Source organism: Pituophis catenifer, unplaced genomic scaffold (genome assembly GCF_029215685.1).
Source record: "Pituophis catenifer annectens isolate HBS135680 unplaced genomic scaffold, rPitCat1.0.hap2 SCAF_1, whole genome shotgun sequence".
Lineage (NCBI taxonomy): Eukaryota > Metazoa > Chordata > Lepidosauria > Squamata > Colubridae > Pituophis > Pituophis catenifer.
In genome coordinates this window covers 293,354,607-293,373,068 of record NW_027256881.1, presented here as the reverse complement: position 1 = coordinate 293,373,068, position 18,462 = coordinate 293,354,607, and the positions used below count along the sequence as shown (strand labels likewise).

General features: G+C 36.1%; 1 protein-coding gene across 1 annotated transcript in view; it reads right to left on the bottom strand.

Moving 5' to 3' along the window:
- AKAP6 (A-kinase anchoring protein 6) overlaps positions 1 to 18,462 on the bottom strand; it is a 233,008-nt gene that overhangs the window by 57,969 nt on the left and 156,577 nt on the right. The window contains exon 9 of the mRNA XM_070935849.1: positions 1,417 to 1,563. Within this exon, the coding sequence (XP_070791950.1) occupies positions 1,417 to 1,563 (147 nt within the window). The remainder of the gene's footprint in view (positions 1 to 1,416; positions 1,564 to 18,462) is intronic.

Below are 18,462 nucleotides of genomic sequence, written 5' to 3'. Positions count from 1 at the left end.
TTCTGAGAAGTGGATCTCTGCATGGACTTTGGTCATATATTAGTTACCGAAAACATTACATGTGATCTTGTCTACACAACATGTCAAAAATGGTAGCTGATATAGAAGTCTGATGGGGATGTTTTTCAGAATGTATTATTCCACTCTTATTTCATTTTAATTAACTCCTAGTTTGATTCTAAGGTCAGTTCAAAGTGCTATCTTCTGGAAGGCGATTTAAAAAGCAATATGCTCCCACATGTGCCTCTTTGTTCTTTGTTTTCTCTGCCATTGCCATCAGAATTGTAATCAGCAGGTATGTAGAGAGCAGAATCTTTTGACTTGCAGCTCCTGGAACTTGAATTTGGACTAGAATTCAACACTGATTAACCCTCTTTCTGATTGTGAATTGTATGAGAGTGCTATCTTATGTTACTTATTTTTTCCTCTCATTATTCTGATTTTTATGACTATTGTTATTGTTTGCTTATGTGTAGCTGAATCACACTGCATTGAAACTATTTTTCAGGAGATGGATACAGTGAGGTGGGGGTGCATCCATTGTTTTTAAGGTTATTGTTTAAAAGCCTGAAAGTGTAGAACTTTTAGCAAAATGATTGCTTACCTATGATTTTATCATTTAGTTTGTAAAGTTACCTGACCTTTGATCTTGAGTGACACCAATTAAGGGAAGGAATGGAGAATAGAAACACATTTGTCCTCTCACATACCTTTCAGCAACTGGCAGTAATGTTTCTGACATAATGCCTTATTGGTATCTGGCTAAGAGACTTACTGTGCTGCAGATATTAGAATCTCACATTTGGTTGACAGTGGGACTATTATAGCATGAAATGAATTATATAAAATCTTTACTTTTTTGTTTACTTCTTTTGTCAAACATGAGCTGCACATGTCACTATGAAACACATCCTGATTGCTACCTTCAGAGTTGTGATTTCAGATTGGTGCAATATTTGCACATTTATTCTCTGCAGCATCAGTGTGACCTGAAATATGTAGTGACATCCCCACTTTTCATCTTTAGGGTATAGTAAATAGTTAAAGAGTAGATGTCTCTAACATGTACCTTCAGAATAAATTCTATTAATATTCACTCAAGCATGACAGTCCATGTATATCTGTATTATAGTGTATACTGTATTAGAGCTGACTTGGCGCATACCCATAATACATGGCACATTTTACTTACATTTTTCTGTATTAAAGTACTAAAATTATTAACGTCGGACCAGGAACAAACAGAGAATAAAAAAACAGACAAGAAAATTTTTCTATAATAGTATGTTTGAAATGCATCTAGTGAATTGAATGAAAGAGATATTTGAGTTTCATATTAGAAATCAGACACAGAGCATACTTTAAGACACAGAAAAAGGACCTAGAACCCACAAACAGTAATAAAAATGCAAATACCCCAAGCAGTTCCCATTTTTCATTAATTGAATCCACTTTTTCAAGGAGATCACTTGGTAATAAAACACCACTTCTCTTCAGAGCTTCGACTTTACTCAGCAATTCCATCTTTTTGGGATGTCTGATTGACATTTCTACACTGTACCTCTAAAATGAAAAAAAAAGATGAGTTAGCTATAGAAAAATACCTTTAATTAAAATATAATCTTAGAAAGTAAGAGGAACAGAATAACAGAGTTAGAAAGGAGCTTGTAGGTTATCTAGTCCAACCCCCTTCTCAAGCAGCAGACCCTATACCATTTCTGACAGATAGCAGTCCAGTTGCTTCTTGAAAGCTTCCAATGATGATGTTCTGAAGGCAAAATGTTTCCAGTGGTTGATTGTTCTCATCACCAAAAAAATTCTCCTTATTTCTAGGTTGAATCTCTCCTTGATCAGTTTCCGTCCATTAGTTCTTATCTGGCCTTCAGGTGCTTTGGAAAATAGGTTGACCACTCCCCCTCCTCTCTGTGACAGCCCCTCAAATATTGGAACACTGCTATCATGTCACCCCGGTCCTTCTCTTCACTAGACTAGCCATGCCCAGTTTCTGCAATTGTTCTTCATATGTTTTAGCCTCCAGTCCCCTAATCATTTTTTTTCTCTTCTCTGCACTCTGGACTGAATATGATCTCACTATTATGTAATTCATGTACTTCTAAATGTCTTTTAAAATTACACCAACAAAATGAGAATAATGAAGACAACTGTGACCTAAAGATTGCTTCCAACTCTGTTTAGTAGGGTCTCTGCATTCGTTTGGTTCCCAATTCTAACTCAAGTTAATGAAAATAATTCACTTATAACAGGAAAAAAATATTTATTTAGAACCTTTTTAAAGGTGATGTTTATAAATTTCCTTCTATCTCTCAATTCTTGGGAGAAACATTTTTTCCCCATGTTCCCACATACAAATTGTTTTTTTGGCTGGGATCCAGCATGTGACTTTATCCTATTCAAGGGCATATGAATCTTAATTGCATTTTAAAATATTTTTACATTTGCCAACAAATCTCAATCCATATCATAATCTGAGTGTATTCACATGTCCCTCTAGCCTTAGTTTATGACTTGGCAAATAATCATTTCCTTTCCACTGGGTCTTCTGAAGAGCAGGCACAGTTGGCCAGGTAACCAGGACAATGTCTTGTCTGGAAGCAGATGACTGACTCACTCAACATGGTCAAATAATTCATGGATAGCTCATTAGCTCAAGCATTGTCTTGAAGTGCCCAGTGGGTACATTTTTCTGTCATGTTTGAAGGCAACTTGACTTTAGAGAGTTTACTGCCTGAGAAACTAAAATTAATGTTTCAGTGAGCATACAAAATATGGTGATATTACTTTGGATCTCATACTTTGTATTGCAGAATCCACAGAAAGCCACTAAATGCCTAGACCGTTCTTATAGCAACCTTCTTCCATTGGTGCTACCCAGATTCCCAGTCATAGCCACCAATTTTGAGAACTGCAATTCTGCCACCACTGGAAGGTATAAGCTTGGAAAATCCTGTATCACCTGGTCTTACACTTTGTTTATGCACTGAAGCCATAATAATATCACGTTATGATATCACCATGCAAATGACATACATCAATTGCATTATGATGTAATTCATGTACAACTTATAAAGTGCGGATTACTCATCCTCCCACAGATGTCTTAGCCAATTTGGAAGACTGAAATAAATTTGAGCAAACCACAGGCAGTTTACTTGACAAAAAAAACCCCAACAACAACAACCTATTACTGGATACTTTTTTTCTCTGTCTCTGTCACACACATACACACAAATGAACGTGCACGCACACACACACACAGAGATGCATATCCACATTTTCTTTCTGTTTTAAAGAAACAGTGATAATATGAATTTAGATACTAGTACAAAACACAGTTGTCCAAAAAAAAGCATTTAAAAGTGTCATACAAATCAAGCTTGTCTATTAGCAATTTGCACATTTCATGTTAGGCTTTTTTGAAACCTGAAGAATAAAGTTCCTTCTGCTGCCGTTGAAGGAAAAAACTTAAAACCTGAAGAAACTAGAGCAAAGTCAAAGTAGACTAAAGAACATTTGAAACATGGGTGCTTTTCTCAGATCCAAGAACACGATGCCTAACAAAACAAAAATATAATTGGAGGGTACTTAGCAGAAAACAAGGAAGGTGTGAAATCATTCTTTCAGCTAATAGATCCTCAGTATTTGCATGAATATGTTTGCATATTGTTAATTTCATATTTTAATCTTTCATTTGCACTGCACATGAATATCATTTATATTTTGCCAACTTCAAATATTAGTCATTTGTGGATCACAGAGCAAAATGTTTTAAATTAGATGGTTTAAAGTATTTCTCATTATTAATGAACACAGATCAGATGCCAGTGTATCAAAAATAAGCATGAATATGCATAAGAGGCAACCAATGATTGTCTAGATTTATAAAACAAACTTGTCTTTTCAATATGTGAAAAGGAAAGTAGTAGCTGTTTTTCTTTTTTCTTTTTAAAAAAAATCTGCATTAACAAGAAGTAATCAGGTTTCAAATGATAGGATTGGATCATAGAATATCTAACCTTTTCCCTGGGCTAAAATTGCCAACAAGTATGCTTCTTGGCTCTATATGATTGCCTTTTCAACTGGATAGGGTGACTAGAGGAGATTACAATCTGCTTTATGTAATCTGATTTCTATTTAAAGATGATATAGCTGAAAAAGATTTACATAATTATTTCTGTAAGTATGCATAATATCAAGAGAAATCCAAGTCTGATTTAGCTAGACAGTGCAATGTACCTGGTTTCAATTATTTTGCATTTTTCCTAGAAAGTCGAAAGGAGTTCTCTAATTTTCTGACTATGTTTGGACTTCCCTACTAATATTTTTCACCTGAAACAAATTGGGTTTGTTTCCTTTGGGCTAAAAAGTATTATAGCTGTGTTTTTGAGCTGGTAAAGATTAACATACAAACAAATCAGGCAGCATATGTCTTTTAACAATAATACTCTAGTTATCATAAAGACCTAATGGGTATCATTTAATTTCAGTTCTAAATAAAGTGGTTGCATTATGCAGCATAATACGAAGAGTCCTTGTGACAGATGCTATAAAAGATTATTACATTAAACCAAATAAATAGGTTAGGTTTCTATATGCTTTCTGTCTCTCTCACAGGGTATCATCCTGCATAAACTGCGTGATAAAAGAGGCTAATTGCTAGAATATGCATTGTATAGTGGCTGGAAAAGTTATAGGGGGAAAAAACATTTTATCGAAAGATGCACCAGTATGAAAAGAACAGTCAGTATTGTTTCAAGGTAAAGGGCTTAAACTGAAGTTATTTATTTCATTGTGAGAAAAATGCTTACTGTACTGTTGAGCTAAGGTTCTGATAGCACATGATGATTATTTTTTTTTACCCTTCAAACACCTACACTCTGCAAAATTAGCTTCCCAGCTCTATCAGTGCTGCACAACCCTAGTCTAGTAGGAGTCCTTTATCCTGTGGTGAGAAGATAATTTAATCTTCATATTCATTCTACTCTCAGCATTAAGTGAGCAAAGACGGCTGTATTGTGACAGGCTGTGAATGTTATGATATAGATTACTGTTCAATAGCCAACAATGAGATTAAGAATTTTAAAAGTCACATCATTTCCTCTTTTTTTCCTCCACCATCCAACAATAGCTACAATAAATAAAATGATTTAATATTTTTTTTCTTCATTTCCCCGCAGGAAAAAACCTTACATATTTTTATATTTTTATGGCAAAGTCAGATGTTTATATCTATGGACCAATAGAAGGGGTTTATTTTGAATCCACTCAAGAGAAAAAGGCAGGCGCATGATGTAAGCTGAGGAATTTTGATTCCCTTCTCTTCCCCTCATTCTTTTTTCTGTCTCCACTTACAATCTTTTAAAGTAATTAAAACCAATACACGTTGGATATCTTGTAAAAAGTTTGTACTAAAAACAGTTCACTGGAACATAATCAGGGAATGTAGAAAAGATTATTAAGAGAATTTTGTGATGAATGTTTCCTAAAGTGTCCAGCTTTTTCTTTAAAAGTGTGCGTGTGTGTGTGTGTGTGTGAAAAATCACACCCCAAAATTCTGTCCAAACAGAGACTGGAACAATGCCTTGAAACAGCATTAATTGTCACCATGGAAACCAGAAGAATAAGCCATTTTGAAACCGGCCTAGAAGGCACTCATTGAGCAACTAAGCATTTTTTTTTGTCTCCTTCAGTGTTAAAGAACAAGATGCCTAGTCACTAAGAGGTCAAAGAAAGAAATCATTATGAAAAGATCGTGGATGTCAACTCTGTGGTTAATGATAATAATAACAACAATAATAATTCTGACATTTAATAATAGACCAAGTCTTTATTGCATGCTTTTCATGAAAGAGCTGCATTGGGCACCCCTGCCCCACCCTCGCCCCACAAAAATCAGGATCTAGATTCATATTCTTGCCCTAGAGTGAAATGTTAGGGCAATATTATGCAGCCCTTGGGTCTAAAGCTCCCTGGGAATTTTGTTGTAATAAAACTTCAGAAGAGGAAAGAAAAAAAAAAGGAAAGGAAAGGAAAGGGAAAAAAGGCTGCATGATGGAATTCAAAATAATGCTTTAAAAGCACACAGAGAGATTAAGACATCTTTTGTAAGACTTTTGTATGGTGCTTCTGTGGGTTAAAGTGAAAAGAGACCAGACATACCAAACATAGCGAGCTGTGAGTATAAGGGAAAGAAGAATTAAGTCAAGGAATACTTCTCTGTGGTTGAAATATTATTGGGAGTGGGGTTCACTTTTTCAGATTTTACATCATTCATTTTAGACTTTGTTTTCATAACAACAGAATAATGCCTGTTACTTTAAGGAATTAAACAATGCTTCAAATTTCATTGAAACACTGCAAGTGTTCATAGATTTCTCTCTTGCTAAAGAGTTACTGTATTACCAGATATAAATGCATTTCATGTATGAGCACATACAACACACGTACGTGCACTTCATTTGCAAATAACTCCTTCCTATGAGCTGCACAGAGCCTCTTATTAGGAACACTGCCCTGTGGATACATTCTCCAATTACATTAATAAATGTACATTGCATTAAAACTGATACCTATGCATGACTCAAGTCTTTGCCTGTCATCTGCCTACATACATATACATCCTTTGCTTTCTGGCTAATATCCCTGCTCTTCACGCCTAGGCTTCATGGTGGCCCCTCAGGAAGCCCATGCCTAATGCCATTCATTAATGAACAAAGACTCTTTTTATTCCAAAGCCCAGGGTCCAAAGCTCAGCTGTATACATGCAGAGTGAAGGAATCTGCTAGAGGCCAGGCTACCCTTCACAACAGCTCGTAGGCACCAAGTCCTTTCCTAACACCAAAGCAAGACATTTTACAAACAATCCAGAGGCAGGATTATATTCCATATTTCACATAGCTTGCAAGTACAATCAGAATATCTGGTTGGTGTTCAGGTCTTAGAATGCATATTTTTGTCTAGCAGCCATTACTTTGTTTAAACTTCTTGCAATCTCCTACTATCAGAGCATGCCAAAAAACTGCACAGAAAAATTATAAAGACTTCTAAAGCTGTCTTTCTAAATGAATAATTAGTTTTCTTATTATTGGGACAAATTTGCTGCTAAGCCTTGGGGAAAAAATTAAAAATTGCAAGATGGTTTAAAGTAGCCCGAATTCATACAGCAGATAATTTCCAGGGTTAAGAATTTGTTTTCTTTTTCTCTAAGCTATTGCAATTGCATGATCTAGAAATCATACTACTTTGGCTATATATTGTTAATTGGGGTTATATTGCATTATTTTTTTTAAATATAAATCAAACTCCTATATTAAAATGAATTGAATGTTCCCCAACAGAAGTTCAAAAAGCAATATTTTAAAAAGTGTATTTCATTAAACTTCACTCCAATTATATCACCTTGAAAACTGAAGGAAGAAATCAGTAACTTATTCTTGTAAAGTCTTTTAAGAAAGAATAATAAAAAAAATTGCACAATGTCATTTATGCACAATAAAAAGGCTTAACGAACATGCAAGCGCAAAACAAAAATTCTTTTTGTTTAAATAATTTCAGCAAGGAATGAATACGTTCACTGAGAGTGAGATGGGCAGTACCTATGTCTCTGTGTGTTTGTGTATGTGTGTATATGTGTGTGTGTGTGTATGTGCGCACATGCATGCCAGCATTTATGTCTTTCATCTAAGCTCCACACCTCCTCAATTATATCTTTGTCACAGTTCTATGAAAGAAAAACTCTTTTTTAAGAATTTATTTTACCATAATAATGTATTTTTTAAAAAACCAATTGCTCCACTTTTATGAAATGATATGATCCAAAACATTTAAATTTTGACTGTAACTGTAAAATCTTTTGTGCCCTTTAATGAGTTGATATTAAATATTTAATACTGTTTAGGGCATATCCACTACCACCAAAAACAGTTATATTCCCAGCAGTCCCACTGTTTCAGGCAGAAGGCTTGATTGATCCTCCTAGCCTGAATTGAGTAGAATGAAAAGAAGCAGTTGGAAAATAGCTGCAATCATTTAATGCAGATGACCTCTGACAGGCTCACAGCTCTTCTATCTGAACAGAAAATTTGCATGGGGTCTCTGTGCAGAGGAACAATGTAACCTAAATGGTAGACAATCTTTATTCTAATGAAGTGGGTGTCAAGGTCAATGTAAAACTGCAATGATAAATGGTGCACCACTAGGCAAGAGAAGTTGTGTAGGCATTGTACTGCTTTCACGTTAATTGAAGGCTGAAAATGCATGAGTGAAAGTGTAAGACTCTTCTCACCGTGGTGTGTTAATGCAAAGAAAAAAAGTTGTTGTTTTTTTCCTTCAGGACTCTGACCATTGATATGAATCTTATTGCAACAAGGGCAGTAACATAAATACAACTGTTCAGCCAATAGTGGATGAGCGGGAAGGAGTTGTTATTAGGATGCTTTATTTCTAGACTAACAACTTCCACAATCAGAGTGCCAAAAGAATAACAAGTCTCCAGACACCTAATGTAATTCCCATGATCCTTTTGCTATTTAGAAGATCTGTCTTTAATTAGTTCCAAACAAGCAGCCCTTTAGACAACTCCTCATTAGATATCACTCCTCTTGAAATAACTGTATAACCACTATCCCCTTTGCAGTTGTGTTCCAATGTTATTATTTTTCTCTAGGTTCTAAATTTCCTTGTTAGTATACAGTTAATATCTCCAGGTGCCTTTTGTTCTGAATAAAAATTAGACCAGTAAAACTGGGTTTTGTTATGCAAAGGGTGATATGTCTTAAGTAGGAACTAAACTACAATCAGTTATTGTGGCTTTGTCAAAATGGCAGCGCAACTATAATTACACACTTCATCAGTCAATCAAGCAATTTGTAGAAGGCAGTACATTTTGTCCTGTAAAACAAAAGGAGGTAATATGCTTTTAAAAAATCCTTAACAGCTTAAGCCTGTTTAAAAGTATATTGCTGCTCACTAATATGCTCATTAAAAGCCAAGAACTCCAGCTTTATTTATTTAAACAAGAAATATATTATCAAATTATCAATATCTTTTCAGTACTTCCAAGGTTTATCACATAAGACATGGAACACTTAATTGAAAGTGATATGTTTTCTTCCATATACAATATACTATTTTGATAGTTTCATTTTATTCTCTTCCAACATTTTAGATCCATTTCTGTTTGACTTTGGAAATTGTTATGGGACAGAATACGCTTCAGCTGCTTTGATGGGCAACTTAGCCAGGAGATTGACTGGGGAATTGTGTTACTGCTTCTGTTCACTCTTATGCTTTTTAAACAATCAATCATTAATTTAGAGAAGTAGAATAAGTGGCAGGAACTGAGACCACTCTCACATTGGAGTGCACAAGGGAGAAGGATGGCCAAGTCCATAGTCTCCAGTCAAGTACATTGAGGCAAAGAAACTAAACATGTCAAGAGAGCAAAGAATATGTTTAGGCTTACACACTAAACTAAAGTAAGCTAAAATAAACTTAGCTAAATTAAGCTATGCTAAAACCTAATAAACTTCATCTTATTCTGCTTGTGATTTCATGTATGAAACAACTAGGAAAGATTGTTTGTTGCTACCAATATGCTTATGATGCTCACCCAAGCTTTTCAGTATCAGTAATGTACTGGATGAAAATGAAGTCTGGATGAAAATGTACTGGATGAAAATGAAGTCTCATCCACAGAGAACTCGATTCCTGTTTCCTTTGAAAAGGAAATCAGGAACAAGAATTTACTTCTGCTTCAAAATATCAACATATTTGTAGATAGAATAACAGTTGGAAGGGACCTTGTAGGTCTTCTAGTCCAACCCCCTGCTTAGGCAGGAAACCCTACACCCACTTCAGACAAATGGTTATCTAATCTCTTCTTCTTAAAAACTTCCAGTGTTGGAGCATTTACAACTTTTGGAGGCAAGTTGTTCCACTAATTAATTGTTCTAACTGTCAGGAAATTTCTGCTTAGTTCTAAGTTTTTTCTCTCCTTGATTAGTTTCCACCCATTGCTTCTTGTTCTACCCTCAGGTGCTTTGGAGAATAGCTTTACTCCCTCTTCTTTGTGGCAACCCCTGAGATATCGGAACACTGCTATCATGTCACCCCTAGTCCTTCTTTTCATAAGACTAGACATATCCCGTTCCAGCAACTGTTCTTTATATGTTTTATCCTCAAGTCCCCTAATCATCTTTGTTGCTCTTCTCTGCACTCTTTCTAGAGTCTCAACATCTTTTTTACATCATGGCGACCAAAACTGGATGCAGTATTCCAAGGGTGGCCTTACCAAGGCATTATAAAGTGGTATTAACACTTCACATGATCTAGAGTCTATCCCTCTGTTTATGCAGCCTAGGACTATGTTGGCTTTATATTCTAACATTCAGCCCTTTATTGGGATGTTAGATGTTGATAATGGCCAGAGGTACATTTACATATCTAAGGCAAGTATGCCAAGGGCACCCATTTCTCAAGATGGCCAGTCCAATTCCTTGACCTATGTTTTAATTACTTCTTGTCTGAATTACTGTAATACACACTTCTCTCTGTCCTATCATTATCACAAATACATTTGGTGAGAACACGAAAGAAGGACTTCATGCTAGTTGTTCCCAGTCCTTAAAACTCCCTCCCAAAATTGTCCGGATTGAATCCACCCTAATGAAGACATTTTCATCACAACAGGCTCTTAACGTTTATATTAACATTGCTTCCAAATTCAGAAGGAAAAAAAATTCAAATATCAAATTGATAAAAAAAAACCCTCAATATATAAAATACACTTTAAAAATTTAATAGAAATATTTAAAAATAATACAAGTCAAGCAGGTGTGACCAAATTGCTTGAACATCCTTTAATTTGTTCCTAAATGGATTTATTGCTGAAGTAAGGTGATGAGTTTATTGTTTTAGTGGTATATTAATGAATTTTAATAACTTGCTTATTTTATCTTTATTATTACTTTTTTTTTTACTGAAAAGATAGGAAATGTATTGAATAAAATATAAACCATGTTTGCTAAATTCAGATGTTTTAAAATATATACTTATGAACATATAACATTAAGCAGCCCATAGTGGAGTGAGACAGAGGTATATACTTTTTAAGCAAATGCAAGCATGTACACACATAATCCACAAACATACATAGAAGTAATTGTTTATTACAGTAACCCAAGTGGGCAGAAGAAAAAAATCTCAACTGCTATACACACAAACTGTTCAGTGGTGGGCTGCTGCTAGTTGTAACAACCAGTTCTGAAAATGTGAGCTTGGCCTTCCGCGCATGCTTGTGGCATCAAAAACACGGTGATACAGGATAGAATAGCACCGGGGGAGTGGGAGGGGTGTGCCCACCTGCGGATCAAACTACTGGTTTGCACGAACCGGTTCAAACCAGCAGCAGCCTACCTCTGAAACTGTTCATAAACTTCAATATTGCTCTGATTTCATTCAACAAGTTACCTTCACAAACTTTTAATAATATTTTTTCAAATACTTCTCATGGCAATCATTAAACCACACATCTACCAATAATGAGAATTTATGGGTTCCTATTAATATCTAGGAAGAGTCATAAAGACTAATTAATGAATTATTCATATTTGTGGATACAAGCAGTTGAATGAGGGCTGGAAGATAGTGGGTTGCTCAAGAATGTCACTTAGTGCATTTCAACGAAAGTTATCTCAGCTCATTTTGCATATCTGATTTTAAAATCTAACAGGACCTAACAGAAAACACATTCATTCATTTCTAAAATATTTGCCTCTGAGTAAATTCTAGTTGTACTGCCTAGTGCCTCATATTTAGTAATTTCTTCATGGAACAATGCTTTTGCATACCGAATAAATTTTCCTGATGCCACCATCAAGAGAATGCAGTTCGATATATTGAGAAAAAAATACTGTATAGGCAAATGTTACTGATGAAACTGTTAAAAAAACTGTACAGCTTCATCTGTGTGTGATTTGTCAGGTCTGAAGCTTTGACGTGCCCAGGGGGCAGACCCCAGCGGGGGGTAGGCTGCAGAGCTAAATAGCTGTGAAAGAAGTCTTAATGTAGGATGGAATTCAAACTAACCTTGACATGACCTCAGGAAAAATATGCAAAAAGTAAAATGAATGCACTCTGCAAGATACATCCTAATTTTGTGGCCAGGCTGGTTAGTTTCACAAACATAACCAAGGCTTTAAAAGCAAAATAAAATATGAGACAAGGAGGAAGCAGGAATTCAGGGAAAACTTAAGCAGGCATGATGTGATTCAATGAAGGCATGTGAACAATTTGGAAGCAATCCAAATAAAAACCAACACTGAACAATATTGTTGTCAGCCTGCCTATTCAGGGAAAAAAAAATTTTTAGGTTGAATATAAATGACACAAAGCCAAGATTACATCATTGCATTACAAAGTCTGCTGTGACTTTTAGCTGAATAGGTCTCATGGATCTACTAGTTGATGGTAGTTATTCAGCAACTTGATTTTTAAAATGTTTTCTTTCCATTATATTTTTAACCAGATTTCTCGAACTACTGTTTTATTCTGGATACTGTCCGCTTGAAGCAAATGAAATTCCTATATTGTCTTTATTTCATTTTATATATTTTTGCTCATTTTTGAACAAAGCAAAAATAAATTTATCTGAACTAAAAACATTTGGAACTTTGAAAATGGGTTATAAGTAGCTTTGGGGAGGTTGTTTGTAACTTTGAATGATTGCTAAATGACTGTCATTAAACAAGGACTACCTTTATAAATTATTTATCTGCTAACATTATATATAGATACATCATATATGTGATATATGATATGTAATGTATTTGTGTCTATGTAAAGATATGTAAAGATGTAAGATCTTCAAGACCGCCTGCTGCTACCGACGGCCTCCCATCGACCTGTGCGCTCCCACAGAGAGGGCCTCCTCGGGGTGCCATCAGCCAAACAATGTAGGCTGGTGACCCCCAGGGGGAGGGCCTTCTCTGTGGGGGCACCCACCCTCTGGAACCAACTCCCCCAGAGATAAGGAGAATCCAAGATCTTGGTGCCTTCCGCCGTGCCCTTAAAACCTTCTTTTTTCAGCAAGCCGGGCTGGCTTAACTTTTTTAAATGTTTTAAATTGGTTTGTTATCGTTTTTAAATTACGGGCCAAATTTATATATATTCTTTTAATACTATTTTAATTGTTTGTAATTTATGTTTTTATTCGGCTGTACACCACCCTGAGTCCTCAGGGAGAAGGGCGGTATATAAATTGGATATAAAAAAAATAAAAATAAAATAAAGGTAAAGGTGAAGGTAAAGGTTCCCCTCGCACATATGTGCTGTCGTTCCCGACTCTAGGGGGGCAGTGCTCATCTCCGTTTCAAAGCCGAAGAGCCAGCGCTGTCCGATGAAATCTCTGTGGTCATGTGGCTGGCATAACTAAATGCCAAAGGCACACGGAATGCTGTGTCTATGTACACATAGCCAAAATACCAGTATTTGACTTCCTACACCACAATCATTACTGTATCTTCCCGTTTTTTAATATCAAGCAAACTTGGGAAAGTACTTATGTGGAGGAAAGTAATGATTTAACTTTTATCCAGTGTTGCAAGTTTGGAAATATATGGTAGAAAGAATATGCCTTTGTGCTCAGGTGAATTCTGCCAAGAAACAGTATCTGTAACTGTAGATGTATGAAGTCAAAGTTATTTCCTTTATGCATTTTCCGAAGTGTCATTTCAGCAAACATCTCAGGTAGCTGTGCTGGTCCATTACAATAAAAGAATCAAGTAATGATCGGTAGAGATAAATGCATTGTCAATGATTCAGTGGGTCTCTCATATTTTAAACTATTCCTTCATGAATCACAAATTATGCCTCCACTATTGGCACAAATTTAAGGCATCACATAGGTTTTCCAGTTTCTTATTTTTTATATATGTTAGTTTATAATATGGCCAGGTTGTCTGTTTATATTTCAAATCCGTTTTCTTCTCACCCTTACCAACAATCATACATTCATATAAATTGGACAGGAGGGGCACAATAGTGCAGAAAAAGTGCAAAAGCAATTTAAGTTCTCAGAGGATCGAATTGTTAGATTCCACAAATCTTTGTGTTTGTATTAATTTATTGGAAACATTACAAGGAAACAGTATTACCTCTATTTTTCAACCATTACACAGGCTAGTTTTGCATGTTTCAAGCACATATACAAAATTCCCTATACCTTATTCAAATTACCTGCATACATTTGCATGACTTATGTAAATTTAAGTTTTTCTTAACACAATTGCTGGGCAAGGGAGAAAGGAACATCTCTAACGGAGAAACCAATAAAATAAACATACAGCCATGCTAGCCCATGGATCTGGTTCAATTGATATATAAGTATTTAGACTTCCTTCAAGGCAAAATTATTTTATTTTCTTGACAGATCTTTGTGATACCATGTCTGCACAGAAAGCTATGGAATGACTTATTCCTGATACATTAGCAGCTCTATGAAATATAACAATATTAAAACACAGTTTTTCTTATAGTTATAATTGTGCCGGAGTATTGGTATGCAAAGGAATTCTCCAAACATTCAACCAAAACCTTCAATTAAAGGCCTTTAAATGCTAAATTCAAAATTTTGATATGGATTTTTCCAAAGGAATTACCCAAGATTAACTGAAAAAAGTGCAATGTCACTGCTGAAAAATGACTACAGTGTTACATGTAGATTACATTCTGACCCGTTGAATCAAATCCCAGGATACCTTGCAGCTATATTGGAAACCAAGGTTCTAACAGTGTCATTTAGAGCCCATTGCAGTGAAGCCTTCCATACTTGCAAAATTTCTCACATAGGTGGATGTGGCCAGTTACAAAATACACATTTATTCATAAGCCCAGCCAGACAGGCTGCTCCCTGAGTACCCCCTAGCCACCCAGTTTGTTAGTACATATTCCAATTTATTTTTTCTTTCTTTTGAAATGGACCCATTCTAAAACATACGACTGCAACCCGTTTACATTTTCTAAGCATGCCATGAGATCTATATGGGACTCTAATTATTATTGTAAAATTATTGTTCGGAGAACTGTCTAATCCCACCTCTGGCTGGCCCCGCCCACCCCACCCCTCTCAGGAGTCCCCCCACAGCCTGTTTTGGCTTCTAGGTTGGTGCAAGAGGTCTTCCAGGCCCAAAACAGGGCACAGGGGGCATTGTGCACCCCCTGTGCCCCATTTTGGCTTCCAGGGTGGTGCCTTCCAGGCACAAAACGGGGCACAGGGACATCACATAGCCCCCCCAGCCCATTTTGGCTTTCAAATTTTTTTGCTGTATGAAGAATCAAATACTCAGTCATTATAATTATACATTCCTCATTTACAAAAATCATATCAAAATTTAGAATGAAATCCACTGGGAGCCATCTCATATAACACTGGCTCTGAGTCCCTCTAACCAAAAAGTGTTTATCGATAGAAGAGAATATTTGTAGTTTAGGGTTGAACTGTGGGTTCCTTGGTTCCTCTCTGAGCTTGATGGTTTTCTTGCAGATGTTTCATTACCAAACTAGGTAACATCATCAGTATTAGAAAGGAATTGAGTTTGCTCTTATTTTCATATACAAATTACTTACCCTGTCAGTGTTGATCAGTTGCTTCACAAAAAGTGTTTTGATTGGTGCTGGGCAGAGGTGGGATTCACTTACCTTCCCTAACGGTTTGCAAATGTGAGTTTGCACGTGCCACCTCTGTACATATGCATGGCCTTCTGTGAATGCGCAGTAGTCGCGCATTACGTCTGGGCAGATGGGCAGAGCTCCCGCAGTTGCCGCTACTGGTTTGCGCGATCTGGAGAGAACTAGCTGAATTCCACCACTAGTGCCAGGCTGTGGTGGGTTTCAAAAATTTTTACTACCAGTTCTGTGGGTGTGGCTTGGTGGGCGTGGTAGGGGAAGGATACTGTAAAATCTCCATTCCCACTCCACTCCAAAATCCCCATTTCCTCCCGATCAGCTGAGACTTGGGAGGCAGAGAATAGACAGGGGTTTTTACTACCGGTTCTCTGAACTACTCAAAATTCCTACTACCGGTTCTCCAGAACTGGTCAGGACCTTCTGAAACCCACCTCTGGTGCCAGGTCTCTACAGCCTCAGGCAGAGAAGGGCTATTCTGCACCCCTCCCTCAAATGTTCTTTAAAATATAGAGTTTCCCAGCATTCCTTTAGGAACCTCCAACATGCAAACTATGGTTACTCATCCTAAAATGAATCCTTTTTACCTGGAGCTTCAAAATTTGCTGTTTGCTGGGGAGGTGTGTAGCTAAAAGTCAGTCTATATTTAGTGTACATCTGACTTTAGAGATATTTCTTCATAACTAAACAAAAGTGTATTTTCTGTGCAGTTCACACCCCTTGCTTGCTGGATTTGGATGTCACAAAGCAAAGCCCACATTTTGTAATTAACCCCCATGCCCCGTTTTGGATGGCAGAGTGCTGCAGGAGGCTGAGTGGTGTTCCGCCTTAGCCACTCCCACCTGGCCACACCCACCCACCCAGTCATTAGGGCAGAGAGCCAGTTGTTAAATTATTTGAATCCCACCACTGTTGCTAGGTGTCTTATTTCCCCATTAAGTGAGCTGAGAAAATCAGCCTAAATCACATTATTTTAGACGGATATCCTCCACAATTGAAGAAATTACACTGAAATCTGCAAAACTGCACTGTACAAGATTGCATAGTCAGATTTTTTCAGTCAGATTTATAGTATAAAGTATTAATATGTCCAACATTTAAAAAAATGAAAGCAAGATAGAAATATTTCAAAGAAAGTACAGTATTTTAATAGCTTACCCTGATAATACTGTGAGCCTATTAAATGTAATTTTTCAGGCCACAGTGATTGGCATTAGATACTGACATTTGAGGAACTGCTATTATATTGATTTTGTTCTTTGCATTTTATCTAATCAGCTGAACAAAGTGATACTGGCAGAAGTTAGGTGTCATTGGGTAAAGCAATTAAGTACTTAAGTAAAAAGCTAGCATATTTAAGCCATGTCATAATCTTTAAAAATCTTTTTCTGAATTCAATTTTCTACCATTGATTCAACAACAGATAACTTCCATGGATAGGAGATTGATGTAAATTTAGAAGGACCATAGAGCCTGAAGTTAACATTGCAAACTCTATAATGTGACACCCACAAAGAAATTCCACTAGGCAATAGACAGTTGTATTGTATAAGTACTATTGCATTATGAAAGTTTTAAAAAGCCAGACCAGAACTATACAATACACAATGCAGTGTGGGAGGCCACCTGGTGGTCAAATGAATAATTAATTTGAAAGACAAGCAAAATATTGTCAGCTTTGAAGCATCAAAAGTTTATATATTATAACTGAAACAAGCATTTAAGGAACAAATCCTTTTAATCAGCTGATCATCTTCCAAAACTATAGCAAGAAATCAGATTTTCTATACAAATTATACAATGTCCAAAATCATTCCCCACTTGTTAGATTTTCTTTGGTTGAACAGTGATTCACCAAGTAAGGGTATATTTTTAAGGATACTGAATCATTTCTTTTATGTAAAAGAATTTACAAAAATAGAGAAGGTATTAATTATATTAGTGATGCTGACCTACTTCTGGAAACAACTCTGGGAAAGCTAGTCTGATATTAATAGTGATAGACGAGGGAATCCAACTCCATTTTCCTTACTTCTGCATAACAAGCTGCAATTGCAAAAATTCTCATTTCTGGAAAGAATTTAAAGTAGTTTTTCATTATAGTTGGCATCTCTAATCATCATCATCAAAATCTAGATAAGTCTTTAGGAAGAAAATGATTTAATAAAAGAACTCCTTTATTGGGTATTATTTCACTAAACTAAGATATGTGAGGATATGTTTGTTATTTCTAACTTGCAGTCCAAGTTTGTGATAAAGAAATAAAAGTTTTTACCCAAGTATTTATTGCCTGGGAATTCTACAAATGATAGAATCAACAGATGTCAAGGCATTGGGTCAAAAGGGGGCCATTTAAAATATAATTTTATTCTTATTTTTGAATTTCTGTATTTTCTTTTGAATCTGATACTGTTTTAAGTAGTCACTAAATACTCTCTTTTCAGTTTTAAGTACAAAAGGATATACCTATATATACTAAAACTGTCATGTCTCTTTGTTGGTCACCTTCAATTCAGTGAAAATAGAAGGTATAGGGTAACAATGATTGAATCAAGACAAATCAAATGGCTGTTTTACAGTATATTGGGACCATGGTAATGAAATTTAGGAAAGTTATAGCTGCTTCCAAGAAATCAGGAAGTTGCATGGTTCAAGAGTAGATGAGAAGGCCGTTTCCCTCTTTCCTACTTCTATCTGGCCTCTGTCCCAATCAGCTGGTGACTAGGCATGGCAAGTGGGCAGTGATTGCCTGCTTTGGAACCA